Source organism: Bubalus bubalis, chromosome 4 (assembly GCF_019923935.1).
Source record: "Bubalus bubalis isolate 160015118507 breed Murrah chromosome 4, NDDB_SH_1, whole genome shotgun sequence".
NCBI classification, from domain to species: Eukaryota; Metazoa; Chordata; class Mammalia; order Artiodactyla; family Bovidae; genus Bubalus; species Bubalus bubalis.
This window is the reverse complement of record NC_059160.1, coordinates 73,106,938-73,128,194: the sequence shown is the minus strand read 5'-3', so window position 1 is coordinate 73,128,194 and position 21,257 is coordinate 73,106,938. Positions and strand designations below refer to the sequence as shown.

The following is a 21,257-nucleotide window of genomic DNA, read 5'->3' as shown; positions in this document are numbered from 1 at the left end:
GCACTTACTCTTGTCATCACTCTTTGCTGTAATTGTCATTTTTTGTCCATCTCCCTGATTTCAGCAAGTGTTATTACAATTGTTCACCTTGCAACTGCCTGATCATTTAGCCCCTGAATTTTAGGGACCTTCTAAAAATTACAAGTAACTCTCTTTTCCTGCTGTTAAGCCTAATTGTACTTTTTAAATAATCGATGAGGCAAGAATTTCTGGACACCAAGAGTTTCACAGAACAAAACAAGATGATTATGCTATATGTTTATTCTATGCAAAACATTACACTCTTCATACTACAAAGCACTAAGATGCTCTGATGTGGGTTCTGTAGGCCCTATGCCTATGATACGTCTTTGCCTTCTTTCTTCTTTAATCTCTCTCAGGGGCGATACCTTTGGTGGTGTAACATCCAGTCATAACCCAGCATCTCTTTCAGTAGCCTGCCTTCCTGCGAAGGCTCTTTCTGTTCTTTCATAGCAACATTAAACAGCCAGCTGGCAGACTTTAGGAATATCATTTTTCACAGAAACTTTGCATGGAAGCATGTTCCATTTTTGCAATAATGTAAAATATACTTTGTGCCTCACAAATCCTATTGGCATTTTTATTGATATTGTGAACTTTATAATTTAGGGAGCATTGCCATATTTTTTATGTTGGGTTATAGAATATCAGTTCCTTGACATCTGGGATTGTCTCTGTTTGGTTGAGTTCTGTATCTCCAAAGGCTAGAACAGTGCCTGGTCCATAGTAAGTGCTCAGTTTTTACCAAGTGAATGAATGAATGAATGGGATAGCTTTTCTTTTGTTCTGGTCTTGTATTCCCTCAGAAGTGTGTTAAAGTTTTCTTCACAGAGATCGTGTATATTTTTCATTAATTTTTTTTCTTAGGGATTTTAGTTTTTTGGCTATTGTAAATGGAGTTTTTTCTTTTACAAGAACATTAACTAGTTGGTATTTTTTTATAAAAGGTTATGGTTTTCTGCATATTAATTTTTAACCACCTACGTTATTGAATTTTCTTATTCATTTGCAAGAATTTTTCATACTTCTCTTGTTTTTGCCAGGTATCACTGTTACTTCTCTTAAAACTTTCCAGAGTTTAAAGAGGATTGAATTACAAGCCCAAAGAAAAACAGCAAGCAACTAAATTTCATTCTAGCAGTGAGATTCTTATTGGTTGTGCGTGTACTGATACACATGTGAACCTGCAATTTCTTTTCTAAGATAATTAAACATGGTGATTAAGGAAAATGTCAGATCCACGACCGGCTCATTCATTGCCAGTTGAGCATCATCTGTTCCCTGAGCTGCTTGCTGGTATGGAGAGACTGCCGTCTTTACCACAGAGTCCTCTTAATTTGGGGAGGGACATTTGCAATTTAAATCGCAAAGAAAGAAATTGTCAGTATATACTGACGTATTTCACTGCGAGCTTTATTCAGTAAACCTTGCTATACAAAGGAACTCATGCAAATGAATGCATCTGTCTTCATTTCTCCTCGCCATTAGGTCATTATGCAAACATTAAGCACCAAAAAAGACATAAAATGATTGATTAGTGTAGTGGAGCACGCAGGTTAGCAGAAAGGCAACTCAAGAAGCCTGTTCCTCCCTCCCCACACTGCTGCTTTTCTCCTCTCCCTTTCGGAAACACCCATAAATGATTTAGTCAGTCCACCCACTTCAGTGTTCTTGCCTGGAGAATCCCAGGCATGGCGGAGCCTGCTGGGCTGCTGTCTATAGGGTCGCACAGAGTCAGACATGACTGAAGTGACTTAGCAGCAGCAGCAGGGTCTGGAGATATTTATTGGCAGTTAACATTCTTGTGATTCAGAACATTTTCTTGCAACAGTATTCTTTTTTTTTTTTTTTTTTTTAAACTTTACAAAATTGTATTAGTTTTGCCAAATATCAAAATGAATCCGCCACAGGTATACATGTGTTCCCCATCCTGAACCCTCCTCCCTCCTCCCTCCCCATACCATCCCTCTGGGTCGTCTCAGTGCACTGTGTACAAGACAGCAAAAGAGACACTGATGTATAGAACAGTCTTATGGACTCTGTGGGAGAGGGAGAGGGTGGGAAGATATGGGAGAATGGCATTGCGGCAGTATTCTATCCTTACTCCTGAGTTTTGCCTAATTTAGATTCCCCCTTTGGTCTGTTCTACTCTGCTAATCCTGATCGATAAATACAGACGGATTAGACAGAAGACAAAATTGTGAAACTGATGTTCTATTTGGAACAGCAAGTCTTCATTTCACATTGTTGCCAAGACCACCTCCTCTGTGGCCACCTCCCCCACAACCCACACTGTGGCGTGGTGCTCTCTGATTCATTTGCCTCTGTGGCTGTGCTTTATGTACCTCTGACTTTTTCCATCTTTGAGTTTCATTGTCTGGTTCATAGTAAGCACTCAGTAAATGCTAGAATCAGTGAATACACAAATTACTCAGTTAAGTGGTACAGTACATTAATGTTTTCTTTTGTGTTATTAGAACTAACTATTGGGGAAAGGTTTGAAATCTTTTTAAACAAGAGGGTAATTGACTATTACTACTTTTAAAAGTAACCCAGATGGATTTGTATTTTAACAGAGATCAAATTAAACTCATTGAATTTAGCTTTTCTAGATTCTCAGATTCAGCCAGAGGTCTGGGAAGGACCTAGATATCTTCTAGAGAAAATTGCATTGTCCTCATTTTATAAGGCTGAATCTATGGGGCTTCCCTGGTAGCTCAGTTGGTAAAGAATCCACCTGCAATGCAGGAAACCCCAGTTTAGTTCCTGGGTTGGGAAGATCCCTTGGAGAAGGTCCATGGAGTTGAAAAGAGTCAGACACGACTGAGTAACTTTCACTTTCTTTTCATGTCCTATATCCCATGTTATTCAGAAAGTACTCTCTTGAAAACCTGAGTAGGAGTGAAGTTCTTATTAATTGAAACTTAATTCTCACTTGCTTGTTACTGTTTTAGAGTTGCTTCTCTGTGTATTTCTAATTGACCTTTAAGACATACCCTTAAAAACCAAGGCTCCCAACTCCTCAAGTACAGCTTTGTAATGAACTGCTTAACCAAAGGGAATCAATCTACATAGTTAAAGAAAATGCAAACAATTCTTTCGTTGGGCAGAGTTGTTGAACACATTATGTCTCTGTAATGTGAATAGCCATCATCTATTTTGTAATTTTCATTCCTTTATTGTTAACCTTATTTTTACCTAGCCTTTTGCCAAGGAGGACTTACAGGAGTTGCTTGTTAAGTTGACTTCTTCAGGTATCAGCTGTGCCTGTGTATTTCTTTATGGAGTGTAGAGAGGGTTGCTTTGTTCTGTGTTGAGGGGGCATGTGAACTGCACACTGTCATGGATTTTTGTTACAAATGCACCTGGTCAATGATGTAAAAAGCCCTGTGCTTTTATATATTCGACAAGAATTTTACTTCTTGTTCAGTCGCTAAGTCGTGTCCAACTCTTTGTCATTCCATGAACTGCAGCACGCCAGGCTTCCCTCTCCTTCACCATCTCCCAGAGTTTGCTCAAACTCATGTCCATTGCATTGGTGATGCATTCCAACCACTGCATCCTCTGTCACTCCCTTCTCCTCTTGCCCTCCTCAGCGTCAGGGTCTTTTCCAGCAAGTCTGCTCTTTGCATCAAGTTGCCAAAGTATTGGAGCTTCAGCTTCAGCATCAGTCTTTCCAATGAATATTCAGGGTTGATTTCCTGATTGACTGGTTTGATCTCCTTGCTGTCCAAGAAACTCTCAAGAATCTTCTCCAGCACCACAGTTCAAAAGCATCAATTCTTCAACACTCAGAGAATTTTACTTCTTGAATTTCAATCATTATTTGATCTCTCATTCAAAGTGTAGTAAATGAAGCTAACGTCACTCACACTCATAGGCTCTTCTGTGGGTTCTGTTTTAAATCAACAACAACTCAGGTATGCAGTGTCCTGAAACTGCCATAAAAAGAGAAGAATGCAAGGCTGGCAATCCCAAGCCTAGACTGACATTAATACATCGAAATCAGTGGCCTGTTCCTGTCTTCCTTCCCCAGGTACTCTGTTCTCCTCACTAGACAAGATGAGAAATTATTTCTTTCTCTAACACAATTTGACTTTTTTATTGGCTAATTGGATGGGAGACCAGCAGCAATAATTCAAAAACCTTTATGATATGCATTCATAAAATTTTGAAATGATAATTAACACTGCCATATGTAGTTAAGAAAAGGGCAGAAGTGTGCAAATAATCTTTTCGCTTTTTTGACTTTGAAAAGGAAAGTCTATTCTTGCATTTTAACATGAGAATCTCTGATGTCCTAGGAGTTCATAATCCCTGAAATTCATAACCTGATTCAGGAAGAGTTGGAAAACTGTTGAGTTTCCCCATTCCTACCCAGAGAGTATATGCAGAGTTGGGGATAACAAACAGAATTTTGAAACAATGCTTGTCATAGTTAATCTCTGGATGGGTAAATGTTGAGGCATTTCTATTTCTGAAAGCAAGGAGAGTCAAGTTTTCTTTCTGTGGTGCCTTCAATCAAAAGATTTGGGTTCTCTCTTGGTGTGTGGGGCTTCCCTGGTGGCACAGTAGTAAAGAATCCACCTGCCAGTGCAGGAGATGCAAGAGATGCAGGTTCAATCCCTGGGTCAGGAAGATCCCCTGGAGTAGGAAATTGCAACCCACTCCAGTATTCTTAACCTAGGAAATCCCATGGACAAAGGAGCCTGGTGGGGCTGCAGTCCCTAGGGTCACAAAGAGTCGGACCAACTGAGCATGCATGCATACTTGGTGTGTAGATATGACCCCCACAAGATTGGTAAGATTTAAAAATTTCAGGAGAGAATGAGAATTAACAGAATTCCCTGGGGATTCTGAGGACCAACCCTGCCTTAATATAGTGTGACACATTTTGTAAGAAATGATGTAAGTTGTAACATGACGCTATTGTACTTTGTTTTCTGAAAGACCAAAAAAAAAAACACTAGAATCAATAATATTTTTCTTGAACTTGTAGAAAGCTCTTCTCTTATGTCATTTGTCTTCCTCAGCTAAAAGGTATCGCAGACTTGAAGTCTGCTGCTGCACTGTATTATTACTTAAAATTCCATTCCATAGACATTTCTCCAAAGAAGACATACAGATGGCTAACAAACACATGAAAAGATGCTCAACATCACTCATTATCAGAGAAATGCAAATCAAAACCACTATGAGGTACCATTTCACACCAGTCAGAATGGCTGTGATCCAAAAGTCTACAAGCAATAAATCCTGGAGAGGGTGCGGAGAAAAAGGAACCCTCTTACACTGTTGGTGGGAATGCAAACTAGTACAGCCACTATGGAGAACAGTGTGGAGATTCCTTAAAAAACTGGAAATAGAACTGCCTTATGATCCAGCAATCCCACTGCTGGGCATACACCCTGAGGAAACCAGAAGGGAAAGAGACACGTGTACCCCAATGTTCATCGCAGCACTGTTTATAATAGCCAGGACATGGAAGCAACCTAGATGTCCATCGGCAGATGAATGGATAAGCAAGCTGTGGTACATATACACAGTAGAGTACTATTCAGCCATTAAAAAGAACACATTTGAATCAGTTCTAATGAGGTGGATGAAACTGGAGCCTATTATACAGAGTGAAGTAAGCCAGAAAGAAAAACACCAATACAGTATACTAACGCATATATATGGAATTTAGAAAGATGGTAACAATAACCCTGTGTATGAGACAGCAAAAGAGACACTGATGTATAGAACAGTCTTATGGACTCTGTGGGAGAGGGAGAGGGTGGGAAGATTTGGGAGAATGGCATTGAAACATGTGTAATATCATGTATGAAATGAGTTGCCATTCCAGGTTCAATGCACGATACTGGATGCTTGGGGCTGATGCACTGGGACAACCCAGAGGGATGGTGTGGGGTGGGAGGAGGGAGGAGGGTTCAGGATGGGGAGCACATGTATACCTGTGGCGGATTCGTTTTGATGTTTGGCAAAACTAATACAGTGTTTCAGGTTTAAAAATAAAATAAAATTAAAAAGAAAAAAAAATAAAAGCATAGAACTTTTTGAAACAACAACAACAAAAAAAATTCCATTCCAGCCCCTTTACCTTATGACTCTCAATTGCTCCCTTTAGAGTTACAAGGAGAAACATGAGAGAAAGTCACTTCAGAATGACAGGAAACAAAGGGTGAATATTATCCTGTACATAAGCCATGTCAGACTATTTATTGTGAATCTAGAACGAAGTACCCCACTGGTACCCATTTTAATAACCGTTAGTGGAATCGCTGCTCCGCTTTATCTGCATGCTCGTCTTTACAAGACGCTCTGCAAATTGCAATGGAAAAGAGGCCGCAGAACTTTTCCCACAAAAGAAAAAATGCAGAGCATTTATGGGGAGGAATCACCTCACCACCCACAAAAACAACCCTTTGTGCTCCTACTGTCATTAACTAAAGCAGATTATTTTCTTTTAACAGAGGAATTCAAGGGCTCCACTGTGGTTGAACTGATGAAGAAGGAAGGCACTACCCTTGGGCTGACGGTCTCGGGCGGAATTGACAAGGATGGCAAACCCAGAGTATCTAATCTGCGGCAAGGAGGAATCGCTGCTAGGTAACTGCATCGCAGGGAAACGTAGAAAAAGGAAGGAAGGTGTAATTAATTCAGAACTTAAAGCTCCATCAGAAAAGGTCACTAATAGATAAATGACACTGCCATCTGCCAGGTGGAAGCCCAGGGGGTGGGGAGGAGGCAGATTTCAGAAGAATGGCTTTTCTGGCCCATGCCAAAGTCACCAGGGAGCTGTTGTGTCATCTCAAGAGCAGTCAAGTCCTCCTAAGATACTAATTTTAAAATGCTTGTGTCTGGACTTCTCTGGCAGCACGGTGGTGAAGACTTCACCTTCCAATGCAAAGGGTGCAGGTTTGATCCCTGGTCGAGGAGCTAAGATCCCACATGCCTTGTGGCCAGAAAACCAAAGCATAACACAAAAACAATATTGTAATAAATTCAATAAAGATTTTTTAAATGGACCACATCAAAAAAAATCTTTAAAAAAAAACAGCCGCCCCTATGGATTTAGTCCTCAAATGTGCCCCTACTGCAGTGGGAGTGAGACAGTCTGATCATCTAACGGGGAGTAGGTGACCCATATGCTGTGGACAGGGGAAACTGCCACATGACGAGCCCAGACAGCGAGGGAGGCCCAGCTCCAAGTGTCTCAGTAACAGTTTTACTTGTCCTACATATTCTCAGCTTTTCTACTTGTGACATTTTCCTTTCATCGGGACAAAGAGATGATTTCCAAAAGGGCAGAAGGCTTAGCTGAGAAGGACTGGTTTTGTCCTTGTTCTTATGAGACTGCAGACGGCACTAGTTCTTGCTGATGACAGAGCATCCTGGGTGCTGGCCAGGAGTGGGTTTGCTTTGTAGCCAAAATCGAAATCTACCTCAGAAAGAAAGGGTGGAATGGTGAGGTTTCATTCAAAGTGAGGTTAATGTCCCTTAAATCCTGGACACCAGTACTCGTGTCCACAGAATCCCAAATTAAGTTTTAGAGTTCTTACCTTACTAAGTGCCACCTGAAATAGTGGTTATTTTCAATGATCAGCCTATTTGTACAATTTATAAGCTCAAGCCAATTGATTGCTCCATGATCTGCAGTACTGTTTGTAAAACCAAGTTGATGTCAACACAAGCAACTTAATCTCCTTCCTTCAGGGTTTGTGGGGGTTTTTTTTGTTTGTTTTTTTTTTTTTTGCATTTTAAAAAAAATTGAAGTATAGTTAATTTAAAATGTGTTAATTTCTGCTGTACATCAAAGTGATTCAGTTATACATATTAATATATATACACAGGGCTTCCGGCTGGCGCAGTAGTAAAGAATCTGCCTGCCAATGCCGGAGTCACAAGAGATATGGGTTCGATCCCTGAGTCGGGAAGATCCCCTAGAGAAGGAAATGGCAACCTGCTCCAGTATTCTTACCTGGAAATTTTCATGGACAGAGGAACCTTGTGGGCTACAGTCCTTGGGGTCACAAGGAGTCAGACGTGACTGAGCACACACACACACATACACGCACACATATATATGTATTATTTTTATGTTATTTTCCAGTATGGTTTTTAAGAGATTTCTTTGCACCATGCTGCTGCTGCTGCTGCTGCTGCTACGTCACTTCAGTCCTGTCTGACTCTGTGCGACCCCATAGACGGCAGCCCACCAGGCTCCCCCGTCCCTGGGACTCTCTAGGCAAGAACACTGGAGTGGATTGCCATTTCCTTCTCCAGTGCGTGAAAGTGAAAAGTGAAAGTGAAGTTGCGCAGTCATGTCCGACCCTCAGCGACCCCATGGACTGCAGCCCACCAGGCTCCTCCGTCCATGGGATTTGCCAGGCAAGAGTTCTGGAGTGGGGTGCCATTGCCTTCTCCGTCTTTCCACCATAGCCTCCTTTAATTTTTAACAGTCATAGCCAATTCATGAAGCTGGAACTTCGTGTGTCTCCAAGGTTTCTTTGTGTGTAGCCCCTGAAGCAAGCATGACTGGCAAGGGAGAGGGTGAGAATGTCGTTCACACATGTATTGATCTTATAATTAAAAGTAACACTCTGCCAGTTATACTGAGTATTATTGATCACCAAATATTTATTGTTTAAGCTACTACCATTTCACAGGTAGTAAACCAAAATAAGTCAAGATAAGATACCTGTCCTTAGGGGGTTTATAATCTATTAAGGGAAATAGGGTATTAAAAAAACACATGAAAAGTTTGGAAGCAATAATCACATTGTGTAATAGTAAAAAGCAACAACGTAAGATTTGTCACAGTACATGAGACAATTACGTTGCCAAATAAGTGTCAGTCAGTAAACCTGAGTTAAGAGTGACCGTGTGTACTGTAGAGAGGATTATGGAGGTTCTGAAGAGAGAATGACTGGAGCTGGGCTAATGTAAAACAAGTGAATTCATTCTTTTTATTTGGGAGAACATATTATTGAATTAAGTCCTGTCGTTGGTCTTGCTGCCTGCTCTTGGTTTAGAAGTAGAGTTTGACTAAATGCCCCAAAGTAGCCACAGTTCTATTATGATGGTGAGGAGAGAGGAGTCTGTTACTGAAGTCCCGTGCTTTTCATTGTAATTTCTTCTTCACTGATACTTTTTGAAATCAGTCCTGCTATAAGTAATAAATAGCAAAATAGAATGACCTTCTGTATGGCCCTGGACATACTTCTAGTGAAGATACCAAAAGTGGTGAAATGCCCAAAAGGCAAGCAGCAACATTGAAAGGGAATAAGAAGAAAGGAAAACTTCTAGTGTGTCCAGGATACAGATAATCTGCTCCAGGAGAACCAACTGGTTAGGGGCAGGACAACTAAAGGTAATTTTCTCTTTATTTCACTTTTTGATGTTCTTTAAAAATAAAAAAGGTAAAGGCTTGGGAAAAAAATCAGAGATAGCAGCAGATGCAGTGGAGGACTTGGAAAGCATACAGTCAGCGTGAGTGAGAGGGATCCCTGAGCGTCTCAGCTGCTCTCCTGCCCTTAGGAACCAGCCGCATCCTAGGAGGCAGGGACCCTGCTGTTTCGGCCTTCTGGGCTTGCATGTTTATCCATGATAGCAAAGTGGGAAATATGATCAGACTGGCCCATGGGGATGAGAGCTCCACTAAAGCGACTCTTTGTTTTGCAGAAGTGATCAGTTGGATGTGGGTGACTACATCAAAGCAGTGAATGGCATCAACCTGGCCAAATTCCGCCACGATGAGATCATCAGCTTGCTGAAGAATGTCGGTGAAAGAGTGGTTCTGGAGGTGGAGTATGAGCTGCCGCCAGTCTGTAAGTCATCACGGCCAGAGGCAGAACAGCTGCACTGTGTTTTTGCCTCAAACTCTTGGTTCTACTTTTTTTTTTTTCTCTTTTGCCATCGTTGTCTTATTACAGGAACAGCAGAGCATACTTTCTTAATATTTAAAAAATTATCTGAATTTCTATTGCCTACTCTGGAAGAATGTAAAAGAGCATAAATGATGATGAAATTATCTAGGACGTGTGTTTCATTAAAGCCATCTGTGAACATCAGAGCTGAACTTTAGTTCAAATAGACAGTCAATTCCTAGCTCCAGTTTTTACTAGCTGCATGCCTTTGAGAAAGTTACTTAAGCTTCTTTTGTTTCACTTTGCACATCTGAAAAATGGGGATGATATTAGTAACCTATGATACTACTCATGGATCTGTTATGAGGATTAAATGAGTTAGCATTTGTAAAGCACTCAGGACAGTACCTGGCAATATAAAAATGTTTGGTAAATAATACATATACAAATCAATCAAAACTATAAGGTAGGCATTATTATCATTATTATTCTCATTTTACAGATGCTTAAGTTAAATACGTTTTCCCAAATTAGTAGGCACCGAAGTCAGAGCTTTGCTTTTCTATACTACTGAGAACTGAGACTGATTATTAATAACTGGTGATAATTCATTTGTTTGGTGATGACTTATTGAGCATTACTGTGTTCCAGCCTGTCCCCCAGTGAATGTCAGTAGAATTTACACTCTAGGAGGGACTTCCCTGGTGCTGCAGATGGTAAAGAATCTGCCTCAGTGCAGGAGATCCAGGTTCCATCCCTCGGTTGGGAAGGTCCTCTGGAGGAGGAAATGGCAGCTAACTCCAGTATTCTTGCCTGGAAAATTCCATGGACAGAGGAGTCTGGCAAGCCCCAGTCCATGGGATCACAAAGAGTCAAACACAACTGAAGAGACTGGCACTACACCTACTACTACTAGAGGAAGACAGAAAATAAAACCACAATAAATAAGTTAATTACAATTGATCCTTGAACAATGAGGGGGTTAGAAGTGCCAGTCCTCCTTGCAGTTGAAAATCAACACACAACTTGTATTTGAGCCTCCATATATATGATTCCTCCAAAACCAAGGTTCTTCCATATCCTAGATTCAAGTAACCAGGTATAGTGCAGTACCATAGGATTTGCCATTGAAAAAATCCACAGGTACATGGACCCACACTGTTCAAACCATGCTGTTCAAGGATCAGCAGCTGTATGTAGTATGAATACTATGGGTCATGAATGCTGTGGGGGAAAAAAATAAAGCAAGGAGAAGGGTTGGGAATGTGAGCTGGGAGTGGGACTGCAATTTTAAGTAGAGTGGTTAGGAACAGTTTCACTGAGAAAGTGACATTAATCAGTGACTTGAAGGAGGTGAGGAAATTAGCTATATGGTTTTCTGAGTTAAAAGAGTTCCAGAAAGAAGAAAATGCCAGTGCTAAAATCAAAAGGCAGGAATAGTCTGGCCTAGTTCTAGAAACATAAAGAAGGACAGTGTGGCTGGAACAGAGTAAGCATGAAGAAAAGTGGGGGAGGTGGTAAGAAGTGTAAAGGATAGAGCATCCATGTAGGCCAATGGAGGGACCTTAAGTTTTGCTCTGAATGATGCAGGAAAGCATTGTATGGTTTGGGCAGAGGAGTGACGTGATCTGATTAACATTTTCAAAGGCTCCTCTGGCTGCTGTGTTGAGAATAGACTGCAGAGTCAAAGGTAGGAGCTTGGGAGACCATTTGGAGGACTATTGCAGTGATCCAGGTGAAGGATGGTGGAAGAAATGGTGAAAAGCACTGATATTCCCCAGCTATTTTGAAGACAGAACCAACAGGATTTCCTGATGAATTTAATGTGCTATGCAGAGTACATCATGAGAAACGCTGGACTGGAAGAAACACAAGCTGGAATCAAGATTGCCGAGAGAAATATCAATAACCTCAGATATGCAGATGACACCACCCTTATGGCAGAAAGTGAAGAGGAACTCAAAAGCCTCTTGATGAAAGTGAAAGTGGAGAGTGAAAAAGTTGGCTTAAAGCTCAACATTCAGAAAAACGAAGATCATGGCATCCAGTCCCACCACTTCATGGGAAATAGATGGGGAAACAGTGGAAACAGTGTCAGACTCTATTTTTCTGGGCTCCAAAATCACTACAGATGGTGAATGCAGCCATGAAATTAAAAGACGCTTACTCCTTGGAAGGAAAGTTATGACCAACCTAGATAGCATATTCAAAAGCAGAGACATTACTTTGCCAACAAAGTTTCGTCTAGTCAAGGCTATGGTTTTTCCTGTGGTCATGTATGGATGTGAGAGTTCGACTGTGAAGAAGGCTGAGCGCCAAAGAATTGATGCTTTACTGAGGTGTTGGAGAAGACTCTTGAGAGTCCCTTGGACTGCAGGGAGATCCAACCAGTCCATTCTGAAGGAGATCAGCCCTGGCATTTCTTTGGAAGGAATGATGCTGAAGCTGAAACTCCAGTACTTTGGCCACCTCATGCGAAGAGTTGACTCATTGGAAAAGACTCTGATGCTGGGAGGGATTGGGGGCAGGAGGAGAAGGGGATGACAGAGGATGAGATGGCTGGATGGCATCACTGACTCGATGGACGTGAGTCTGAGTGAACTCCGGGAGTTGGTGATGGACAAGGAGGCCTGGCATGCTGCAATTCATGGGGTTGCAAAGAGTCAGACACGACTGAGCGACTGATCTGATCTGATGCAAAAAGAGCGGAGAAGGCAGTGGCACCCCACTCCAGTACTCTTGACTGGAAAATCCCATGGACAGAGGACCCTGGTAGGCTGCAGTCCATGGGATCGCTAAGAGTCGGACACAACTGAGCAATTTCACTTTCACTTCTCACTATCATGCATTAGAGAAGGAAATGGCAACCCACTCCAGTGTTCTTGCCTGGAGAATCCCAGGGATGGGGGAGCCTGGTGGGCTGCCGTCTATGGGGTCACACAGAGTCAGACACGACTGAAGCGACTTAGCAGCAGCAGCAGCATGCAAAAAGAGGGGGCTTCTCTGGTAGCTCAGCTGGTAAAGAATCTGCCTGCAATGCAGGAGACCCTGGTTCAATCCCTAGGCTGGGAAGATCCCCTGTATTCTTGCCTGGAGAATCCCCATGGACAGAGAAGCCTGGTGGGCTACAGTCCATGGGGTCACAAAGACTGAAACATGACTGAGCACCTACAGAAAGAGAAAAGTCAAGGACCATCAGAAGGTTTTAAGCCTGAGCAACTGGAAGGATGGAGTTGCCATTAATGGGGGTGGATAAGAATGTGGGCAGAGCTGACTTGTGAGAAGATCAGAAGTTTATTGCTGGAGGGAATTGCCTTGTGGTCCAGTGATTAGGCATCTGTGCTTCCAATGCAGGGTGTCCAGGTTTGATACCTGACTGGGGAAACTCAGATTGCACAAGCTGTGCAGCATGGCCAAATTAAATAAATAAAATTAAAAAAATTTTTTTTTCAAGTTCATTGTTTAAAATAATACAGTTGAGGTGCCTATTTGACATGCTAAGAGAAAATGTCAAGAAAATGTTGAAGATACAGTTTGGCATTTGTGAGAAAGATCTAGAGTAGAAAAGTAAATTTAAGAGTAATGGGACTAGAGATGATGTTTGAGACTTTGGGATTAGGAGATAGCACTCAGAGAGTGCTATCACGTACCAATCACATACCAATCACGAGTTCTTATTCTTAACATAAAATCTAACACTGAAAATCTCATGGTGATTTTATAACAAAATCAATTGGAATCTGAGTTCTAAAACTTTGCTACAGCGTTTTTATTTTCAGTAAGAGCCGGCAATAAAATAGAGTGTTGAGAGCTTGCATTGTGTCACTAGCTAAGTGTCAGTTTTGTCCCTTTCTAGCTTTGTGACTTTGGGGAAATTATTAATAAGTTCGCTGAGCTATAGGTTTCTCAGCTACAAAATGACTGTAATGGATGTAGAATGTTTGTAAGATTTCAAGGCTGTAACCATGTATTTAGATCATAAGCACAGACTCCATAAGCCATAGTGTATCTTAGCCATATTACTATTATTATTGTTATTGTTATTGTTATTATTATTACACTGAAAGTACTATGTTTCTTGAAGTTAAAGTCAGTTTTTTTGAAATCACTATCTTACACCACTGCCTAGGAGTTAAGAAGAGTCAAATATCTAGAGTTAATGCTCTTTGATTAAGCATTTTTATTCCACTGTGTACATGCATATCAATAAAACACAACCTGTTCCTAAGAGGAACTCTTAGTATTGCTCTCAGGGTAAGGCAGTTGCGGAGATTTGTTGAGCATTTTGAGTTGTCCAGAGCTAGGGATTTCACAGTAGATTGGAAGGCATTTATGCAGGCCCAGGAGGAAGACGAACATTCCAGGCATAGGGTATGGCAGATAGTATGAAGATAGTCCAGTTCACAGGTTGAATCTCCAGTTTGGGATTACTGGAACACAAAAGGAAAGATAGGGCCTCAGAGGGATGAGGTCAGTGAGGTAAACAGGTCAGTGAGCTAAACCAAGGAAGGAGGGCCTTGTAAGCCGTGAATGGTGGGCAACCAGGAGCCTTTTTTTAAAGGTTTTTAAGGCCAAGGAGCAGCATCCTCAGATCAGAGTTTTGGTTTTGGTTTATTCTTATGTTTTGGCTATGCCACACAGCACGTGGGATCTTAGTTTCCCAACCAGGTATCAAATCCATGCCCCCTGCAGTGGAAGCATGGAGTCTTAACCACTGGACCACCAGGGAAACCCCCCAGATCAGAGTTTTTAGACTTATTTTAAGAGGTCAAATGGAAGCTATAAGCCCCCAGGCTGTTACAGTTTTCCAAAAGAGAGGTAATACTCTGAATAAATATAGCATTAATAGAGTTAAAGAGGAGAGGGTGGACATCAGAAATATCCAGGGGTTAAAACCTCTCCTAACTTGGTGATTATACCTGCCTTTTCTCCCTCACACAATAAAGCTGATGGAAAAAGAGAAAATATTTTTAAACACAAAAGTGTGAAGTTTTTAGTAGAAATCAGATAGCAGAGGTCTATTCGCCAAGGATTATCTCCGTCTCTTTCTATTATGTTTAGATAAATTAATAAGATCTTTGAGTTCAGGGAGATCGAAGGGATTAATAAGCCTCCCTTTCACTGAGCTCAGACAGCTTGAGCAGGCACAAGCCAGACCCCCGGGAGAGAGCTGCCTGCTGAAAGATAGGCCACCCAAGGCCAAGACTGTAACTCTCTCAAGAAACAGCAATCTGAGACTTAGCCAGCCCCATAGTCCAGCAGGAATTGGAGAAAGGTCTGTATGAGAGTGTGTGTGTGTGTATGAGAGAGAGGGAGAAAGACAGAAAGTGGTACAGAGAGACAGAGAGCAGATAGAAGGAAAATGGAACTGTGACCCTGGGTAAGCAACTCCCCTTTTCTGATACTCAGTTTCTTAATGACAATGAAATAGTCGACCTCCATGAGCTTAGCATTCTTTTCGACTCTAGAATTATGTCGTATTTCGAGACTGTATTTAGACAGCATGTTACCAGACTGTATCTTGGGCATTTGTATGTTCAAAGTTGGTCTAGAGGAGTGCCTTCAAATTTTTTGTTCCCATAACCCTTAAAGAATTTTGAAATATTACCTAATTCTCATCCACTTTTTAGTTAACACCTAAAATTCTTTATGATAAGCTTTAGTAGTTAAGACAGCATATAATTTTGGCATGAGGTTTATTTCACTCACTTAGTAGTTAGACAGCATATAATTTTGGCATGAGGTTTATTTTATACATCTTTAAATACCATTTCCATTCAAATCTTAAAGCTACAGATTTACCTCATTTGTTTTATGAAAAATGTCTGCCATGGAATTTTATTGTCAAAGGCAGTCCTCGCTGCTAAACCATCAGCTAAATCAGGCTAGCTTTTTATCAGAAGAAGTCTTTCCATAATTCAAGTAAATGTGTTAAGGTATGCCCCTGTGACAGCCTGATTACTTCTCCTGTCTAATTCTGAGAGAGATAGAAAGACTATAGATGATGATCACAATGGTGATGATGATGATATGGTTGGGGGGACAGGGGGTCATCCCAGGTCTTCTCCACATGGTTCATTAGGGGATGTAGTCTGAGGGAATATCAGCTACCCAAGGGAAGCTCTTCCTGTGCCAGTTGCAGAAGGAAAACAAGACAAGCCTAACCACAGGAGCACATTTGCAGATTCTGCTCACATCCCCTAACACCCCATAGGCCAAAGCAAGTTAGCTATGCATAACCAACGTAATGAGGTAAGAAAGTGCTCAACTCCTGTTCTCCTATAGGTATAGGTGTTGGGGAGGCGGGGGAGTAGTATATAATTTAGAAAAACCAAACCTACCGTAATAAAATAAAGTGTCACTTTATGATATAGAAATACATACATATGCACATATAGAAACAAGGGGCATCAGCACAACTAAAATACTGAGGAGTAGTGTTGTTGCATTATAAAATTGGTTCTACCTCGGCCTTTTATGTGCTCAGTTTGATTCTTTGGGTAAGCCCCTTAATTGGATCTCTGCGTCCACACACACACACATGAAGTTATGAATAGAATTCACATGGCCAAACCGGATGTCTGGTGCGGAATATGAAACCTCAGTCACAAAGAGCCAGTCACACAAATATAAATTATAAAGACCAAATCTATTTCATTAAGTATATTAAAATGTAGTGAGGATTCCCATTTTTCTTTGCCCATGATGAAGAGCAATAGTGTGGATAATCTAAAGCTGTAGATAATCCCTAAAGTCTTTATATTGACTTTAGATTTGATTGTAAGATTTTGTGGTCAGCAAGATTTAGTTCAAGCAAAATTAAAATTACAGTGCTTTGCTTCTGCAGAACAGACATTCAGCCAACAAGGACAGGTGGCCCAGAATTAGAATTTGGTTGTATATAATTGAAAGTTGATTTAATGATTAAATTAAATGCAATTTGTAAACCACTTTCAGAGTTTCTGGCACACAGAAAACATTCCATAGATGCTCATTAATTATTTCTCCCCATATCTTTTCCTTAATAGGAACAGAAAGATCATGTTCTTAACCAATTTCTTCAAGTGGCTTGTTGGGTCATGGAAATAAGAAAACATTCGGTTTGAACTCAGTTTTTTTTTTTTATTTAATTAAAACTGTATCTCAATTCTTTTGAATATTTGTATGCACTGCTCCTAGCTGATTAGAATAAACTGAAATCCCCCTGATAGCAAGAATATGACATTTAATTAAATCAGCAGTATACCAAAACATTTTGTTCAGCTGTAGATTTATATTGCTTTTTAGCAAATCCAAGTTCTTATTGTACTTTGTGTTCCAGCTGCATGTGTCCAGTTTTGTGAATTTAACTGTGTGCTGTTTATAATGGTGTCCACTCCTTTAAGGATTCATAATTTATGATAATTAAAAAGTAATTGTAATTAATGCTTAATTAAAATTATTTTTTACTCCTATGAGTGGAAAGAAATGTTCTTTTCAAAGATGCCTTTAAATTTTATCTATACGTTTCTTGTTGATAGTGGAGTGGGGAGCCATTCCCTTCTCCAGAGGTTATTCCTGACCCAGGGATCAAACTGAGTTCTCCTGCATTGCAGATGGACTCTTTATCTTCTGAGCCACCAGGGAAGCTCATAATATAACTTATCTCCTCATACTGTGTATAATGTAATTAGAGATAGCAACTTGGCAATGCAATTTCATTTTGTGAAATGAGAGCAATACCCAGGCAAACATAACCTGAGCATGATGGTATCAAGTAAAATTAAGTAGATCTTTATTTTATTAGTTAGTAGTAATATTTTGAATGTACTTCAAATTTCTTTTACTCTCCAAGTTTCATTTGGGTTGTTGATGTCTTTGTTTAATTGCTATGCATCATGTCAGAAAATCAATTTGCATCAGCTTAACCTATTAATGGCAATCTGAGAGTAATACTTTTCTTCTTGTGCTAGCTGCAAAAAAGATAATTATTAGTTACTCAAGAACAGTTATGTTTTATGAGTGTTATCCAGTTGTCATCACCAATTAGAATGATACTCAGATGTGTTCTTTCTATAAAACTTTGTAAGTAATAAAAAGGAAAAAATAAAATAAAACAATTATTTTGTAAGTTTTACAAAAATTGTGTATAACTTTTGCATAATACAAAGGGAAAACAATTCTATTTATCACATGAAGATTGTCTCTCTTGTTATATAGAGTTTTAACAATGTGAATATTATGCTCTAAAAACTGGCTACACAGGAAGAAAGGAAGTATCTCTGGTTTTGATTCCACCTGGACCTTAATTATATAAGTCATTTATACAGACAACTATTTTATGATATTTGTATGTCATTCCAATTTTTTTCTAATATTTTCTTTAAAAACAGATTTTTTAACTGTTTAATTACTCAATAAGAATTATTTGCAACAAGAAATCTCTACTGTTTTATTCCCATCAAAAAAAAAATCTAGAAATGTTATTATGAAATAAGACTTATTTCCCTCTCTTTTTCCTGTTTTTAGCTGTTCAAGGATCGAGTGTTATTTTCCGAACGGTGGAAGTCACGTTACACAAAGAAGGAAATACCTTCGGTTTTGTAATACGAGGTAGGTGGCAGTTAGAAAATAGAACCGTCAGATATTCTTGGAGAATTTGTCATTGAACTGTTGGGAGTAAACTAGAAAGTCATTTCAAAAAAACTGATGTTTTCAGTGCCTGAAGTCACCTTATGTCTTCTCTGGTGGCTCAGAAGGCAAAGACTCTGCCTGCAGTGCAGGAGACCCAGGTTTGATCCCTGGGTCAGGGAGATCCCTTGGAGAAGGAGATGGCAACCCACTCCAGTATTCTTGCCTGGAGAATTCCACGGATAGAGGAGCCTGGTGGGCTACAGTCCATGGAGTCACAAAGATTCAGACACGACTGAGCAACTAATACACACACACAATGTTACCTCATAATTTTGCATCCATTTTTCTTTAAAGAAATAAAGCAATAATTGGGAATCAAAATGGAGTCCAAATGATCTGGCTAATTTATTTCAGTTCATTAATACACAGCAAGAAGTCATTGTTTGTAAACCTTGTCAATTCATAGTCATCCTGCTTTTGTCAACATGTCTTTTGCTTCCCTTATATATTTTTCTATATCATTTATCATTGAGTCAAAAATGTTGGTGAATATTGCTTGATTTGATTGAATACACTAGGGTTCAGCAACTTTGTTTAAATTATTTTTTCCTAAAATGCACTTTGTTATTGTAACTTCCTAAAAAGGAATTGCAGATAATCTAATCCCTTGAGCACCTCGGTACATCAGTCCATCTTATTTTTGAATGGTATTAATAATAAATATTTCAGGTGAAATTTTGTCCACAGTCTGTCTACAGGACCATTAATTCTGAGCTACAATGCTGGCTTTTAATGTTTTCTTTTATTATTAGCAATTTCATCCTTAAAGTCTACACATGCATTAACAACTCACAATTTCTAGTATGACACTTGAGGTTCAATAGGAAACTAGGTAAGCATCAGGAATTTTTTTTAACATTTCCTTATGGTTTTTTTGTTGTTGTTGTTTTTACCTATTACATTTTGTACTTCACCAGCAGCAAAACTCTATCAACATTTTTCACATTAATTAAAATTAACTAACCATCTTAAGAAATAGACATGCCTCAAGGAATGAAAGAGATGTATTCATTATACAAACTTGCCTTAGATGAAAGTTTTAGGCATAGGTTCAATTCTATGTCAGTCATGTAGCAAATCAATCAATCAAATATTCATTAGGGACATGTCAACATGTCGGCATAGGGCAGAGTCCTGTGAAATCATGAGACAGAACCCTGATCCACAGGCAATTATAGTCCAGTGAATTTTAAGGCATAAGTTGATATAATGCCCAAATGAGTGTTAGAGAAAACAGGCAACTACGACCCCACTCAGTGATTTAGACCACTAGTTATTATACTTTACTGACCCAGTCCTACATTTAGGTGGAGCCACAAACCCCAAGGTCATTTACCTTAACCATTTTCAAATTTCTGTGTAAAAAATTAGATGAATGTAATGAAAAGTCAGTGTACAAGTAATTTTAGCTTGGAGGATGGTATATTCAAATCTAGTTTTTCAACATAAGTGTGAAAGAGAGGTACACTTGAATCACATGCTTACCAGTCTAATTATTGAAATGCTGCGGTAAAAAATACTGCTGGTGCAGATATTCATCACTAGTTGCTGTCTGGTTAATCAATAACAAATCAAATTGCTAATGAAAGAGCTAAACCAACAGTAATTTATCGTTTAAGAACTAAAAAGAATAGAAGCAATTTCAATCTGCAGTCACCTCAAGACAACTGATGGTATGATGGTAACAGATGTCCTTCCCACCGTTTGCAGGAATTTCAGATATCTGTGTGTTCATGCTTCATAAGAGTTTTAAAAATATGAGCCTAAACACCTACCAAGTACATCGTAGGCATTTTTTAAATGAAAGAATGGATGAATGATGCCTAGATTTGTGTGGACATCAGACTTCTTGGTATTGTACTGGTTATAAAACCTTAGTAATAATGAGCCAATTTTAGTTTATGTCACTTAGTCATGTCCAACTCTGTGTGGCCCCATAGACTGTAGCCCACCAGGCTTCTCTGTCCATGGAATTCTCCAGGCAAGAATACTGGAGTGCATAGCCATTCTCTTCTCCAGGGATCTTCCCGACCCAGGTATTAAACCCAGGTTCTCCTGCATTGCAGGCAGATTCTTTACTGTCTGAGCCACTAGGGAAGCCTTTTAGTTTATGAGTACCAGATTTTTGTAGGTTTTAATAACTCCCTTAGTACATTGGTTGAACACAAAAATTTGTCAAATTTTGCAAAATTTTTAATGAGCATAAATAAAGAACTTATATTTTAAACCAATTTGAGGCCCATCTGGAGGGTCTTCCATGCTCAAAAGGTGGCCAGTACCCATCCCTTAAGAGTTATTGGTTAATCACAAAGAGAGTTGCAGAATGAAAAAGTACTATGGATAAATGCTGTCATGGCAGATAAGACATTATGGCATAGAAGGGATATGAGCTTAACTTAGATCAATGGGAAATTCGAAGGAAGGAGAGGAAGATATTGCAGATGAAGCATGTTCATTTAGTGCTAGAGAATTTCTTCTTACTCACTTAGGATGGGTCTTTTAACAGTAAGCCAGGCCTTTAGCTGATGAATTGAATTACCTTTCTCATGCTGTATGTCATGATTCAAAAACCTTGACTGCATAAACAATAGAACCTTGCACCCATAAAATAAAAAATGTTGTTCCAGCCTAAATCATGGAGAGTTAAATTTCTGTTAATTCCTTTGCCACCAAGCAGAAGATGGTTTAGAT

General features: G+C 39.7%; 1 protein-coding gene across 5 annotated transcripts in view; it reads left to right on the top strand.

The window, feature by feature from the left end:
* The window catches only part of GRIP1 (glutamate receptor interacting protein 1), a 335,998-nt gene that overhangs the window by 135,236 nt on the left and 179,505 nt on the right, over positions 1-21,257 (top strand). For all 5 annotated transcript variants that reach the window (XM_025285057.3, XM_044941590.2, XM_044941589.2 and 2 more), the window contains exons 3-5: positions 6,498-6,633; positions 9,709-9,854; positions 18,402-18,485. In XM_025285057.3, the coding sequence (XP_025140842.1) occupies positions 6,498-6,633; positions 9,709-9,854; positions 18,402-18,485 (366 nt within the window). The remainder of the gene's footprint in view (positions 1-6,497; positions 6,634-9,708; positions 9,855-18,401; positions 18,486-21,257) is intronic.